The following is a 3,203-nucleotide window of genomic DNA, read 5'->3' as shown; positions in this document are numbered from 1 at the left end:
TGAATATCATGCAATTTTTTAGCATTTTTGTATTTATCAGTAGTGTTAGATAGAAAGAATCTACCTATGTGATATTTTTGGTAATAGACGTGCCAAGGTACACCACAGGAGGATCTTATTTTGATTTATGATCTTCCCTACTTACTTCTCCAACATTAGATTTAATTTTCAATGTCTCATTTTTGTGGAATTTCATTACCTCTAGCAGAGGCATAGATATCTTTACTTGAGACAATGTCTGGGACATGAATGAATTGCTATTTAAAATGTACTTACTTACTTGCTTCTTCTCCACAGGCTTAATTAGTTTTGGCATTTCTTTTTTCTTGGCTTGTCCTGGTATTGCTTCCTTTCTCTTTTTTAGCATTTGCATATTTCCTTATGAAAGTGTTGTCTTTGTTCCCATCTATTTTTTAACTTAGGCAAACATACTTGTTGGTTTTCCCTGCTCATTATTTACATTCTTATTTCTTAGTTGATAATTGCTCTTTACTTGTTCTACTACTGCAATAGTGAAGGCTTTCTTTTCTTCCTCAGTTAAATTCCTTAATGAAGGTACTGTATCATCCTGAAACAATCTTCTTAAAACTGGAATGTCTTCATCATCATCATCTGAAAAGACCTGTTGTATACTGTAATGTTGGTTTTCTCTTATTTGCTGCACATCAGAAAACCACTCCCCCTCGGATGAGTCTTCATCCCTTCCCCAATATGGATTAGATGAAAGAACATTTACAATAGGTTCACAATCCTCATTATGATTTTCCTCCTCTATCAAACCTTGGGAAATTATGCACCGTTATGCAACATGAGGTAAATTACAAACATCACACCATGGATATTCATCTATAAAATTTGTGGCCTTTTTTTGTGGATCAGAGTTTCTTTGCTTACATTAGGCTTTACTGGCTTCCCATCCTTCCAGTTTGTGTTATTTGGCATATCATGTAGCCTCAGCCTATTGTAATTCATTTGCTTATTGTTTTTATATGGTGGATTTTCATTAGGCTTTTTCTTACCCTTTAGGTCCTTAAGCATGTCCATGATCTAAGTAAGTTCATCTTTCTTGGGGACCCTAGAATTGTACAACTTTGGATCATCTCTCTTGGAAACCTTCTCAACAACTTTCCTGTTAATCTCAATGGTAGCAGCTGTCTTGAATGCTTGTTGTAGAGAATTAGGTCTATGACATAAAATCTCATAATGGGTTTTGCTGTCAAAAGCACTCAAATAAAAGTTATTCAGAAATGAATCAACAGGTCTGACATCTCTAGGTATTTTATTTAGTACTTTATTAAATCTTTTATTAAACTCCACAACTGATTAATTTTGATTCTTCTTTATACTTGTTAATTCATGGGATACAAATGAAGGATCATTGTGATCTCCAAATTCTTCCAAGAATAATGTTACAGATTCTTGCTATCTACCAATACATCCATCGGGAAGGATTCTATACCATTCTCCTGCATCTTCTGTCAAAGATTGAACAAACAATTTCATGAATACATCTTCATGAGGAACCTCAAATTCTTCAATGATATTTTTTACATTAACTACATGTTGTTCTATTGACTCAATTCCATTTTCTGAGAATTTAGTGATGGCTAATATTAAATTATTATTGATCTGATTTGGATAACCAACAATGCCAATCAAATCCAACTATTTGTATCTTTCAATGATCATAGGCCTTCTGCCAACCTGATTGTTGTTTTGATTGTTCATATTTCCTCTGTTGAATCCACCATTTCTTCCATAATTACCATTGTTCCCATTGTCTCCACCACCATTATTATTTCCATCATTTCCATTTATTACCTCCATTGCCATTATTGTTGTTTCTATCTCCACCATTACCATTTCCATAATTGTCATTGTTACCTCTATTATTTCCATTATTTTGGTTCCTGCCATACCCATTACTTCCTCTATTATTATTTATATTGTTACCTTTACTTTTTTTATTCCAGTTCCCATCATTTCCCCCATTTCCATTTCTTTTTCCATTATCCTGGCCGTTTCTCTGCCTTTCTTCACTTTGATCCCTATGCACATCCCTCCATCTTCTACTTCCATTTAATAAAGGATTATCAAAAGTTACAAAAGGCTGCTCTATTCTTTTCATATGAGGGTGACTATATTTAGGAGTTGTTGGCCTACTTCCCTTACCTTTATTTTTGTCTTCTATACCTTCTGACCTAGGGCTTTGAATTGTATCTCTTTTTAATCCGAGTTTTTGTAATACCCAATCTGGTTGTCTCCTAAGAGCCTTTGCCATTTTGGATTCATCTCCATTGAAGTAAGCCATTTTAAGTATGATTTCATCCCATTGCCTCACCTCCTATTCCTCAATAATCAGGGTTTCATCATGGCCATCTTTATTATTTTTTACATTTAAGGTATAGAAAGGATTTTCCTCTAGATTTTCAAATTTATCACCAGATGAAGAGTCATCCTCTCTACTAGAAAACTTCTTATAACCCCCAAATGCCATACTTGGTGTTGATTTCTTTTCTTTGTATCTTTTCTTTGGACTCAAATGAACAAGAATATCTTGTCCCTTATGTAGAGATCTTCTCCCCTGCATTAATTTTATTAATAAATGCATAGGGGTTTCTCTTACTTTCTCAAAATACCAACTATTATTCATGTATTAAATCTAGAGTCACCACCTCCTAAGAGGAACAATATTTTTTATTAATATTCTAGGCTCTTTCCTCCAGTAGAGTCTAAAATTAACCACCAAAGACTTTGAAAACTTCCTATGGTAACTCCCCAACAGAGTCGCCAATCTGTTGGTTCCCAAAACCACAAATTGGAAAACCAAAGACCTTCCTAATCCTCTGTTGATCCAATCAGCCTTGGCCAACAAATAGGGATGGTCAAAGACCAAATCCCTCTGTACTTTACGCTCCACTAAACCTAGGTGGGTGTACCTTACACTCTCAAGCACCAAAGAGGTTTGTTTTGAGTGAGTTTAAACTATGAGAATTAGAAATTGTAGGGATGGAAAAAAGGTTCTCCTGCAACTATGCTAACAGAAGTGCTCTTTATTGAATGCCTTTAAAACAAATAAAATAAGTGTGAATATAGTTGAGTAATGTAAAAGATTACTGTTAGGAATTTAAGCCATTATGAATAAGATCAGTACTTATAGAAATTAGAAGATTTGTTTCTTTGATAAGGACCTAATGCATACA

General features: G+C 34.2%; 1 protein-coding gene across 1 annotated transcript; it reads right to left on the bottom strand.

Moving 5' to 3' along the window:
- Positions 1–1,047: 1,047 nt before the first annotated feature.
- On the bottom strand, positions 1,048–1,833 carry LOC131860200 (uncharacterized). Its single transcript, XM_059214578.1, has 3 exons — positions 1,705–1,833; positions 1,414–1,475; positions 1,048–1,213 (listed from the first exon to the last, which is right to left on the bottom strand). The coding sequence occupies exons 1-3, from the start codon at positions 1,831–1,833 to the stop codon at positions 1,048–1,050; spliced, it is 357 nt and encodes a 118-aa protein (XP_059070561.1).
- Between the last annotated feature and the right edge of the window lie 1,370 nt (positions 1,834–3,203).

The sequence above is a fragment of the Cryptomeria japonica genome, chromosome 11, assembly GCF_030272615.1.
Source record: "Cryptomeria japonica chromosome 11, Sugi_1.0, whole genome shotgun sequence".
NCBI lineage: Eukaryota > Viridiplantae > Streptophyta > Pinopsida > Cupressales > Cupressaceae > Cryptomeria > Cryptomeria japonica.
This window is presented reverse-complemented; position numbering and strand designations above follow the sequence as displayed.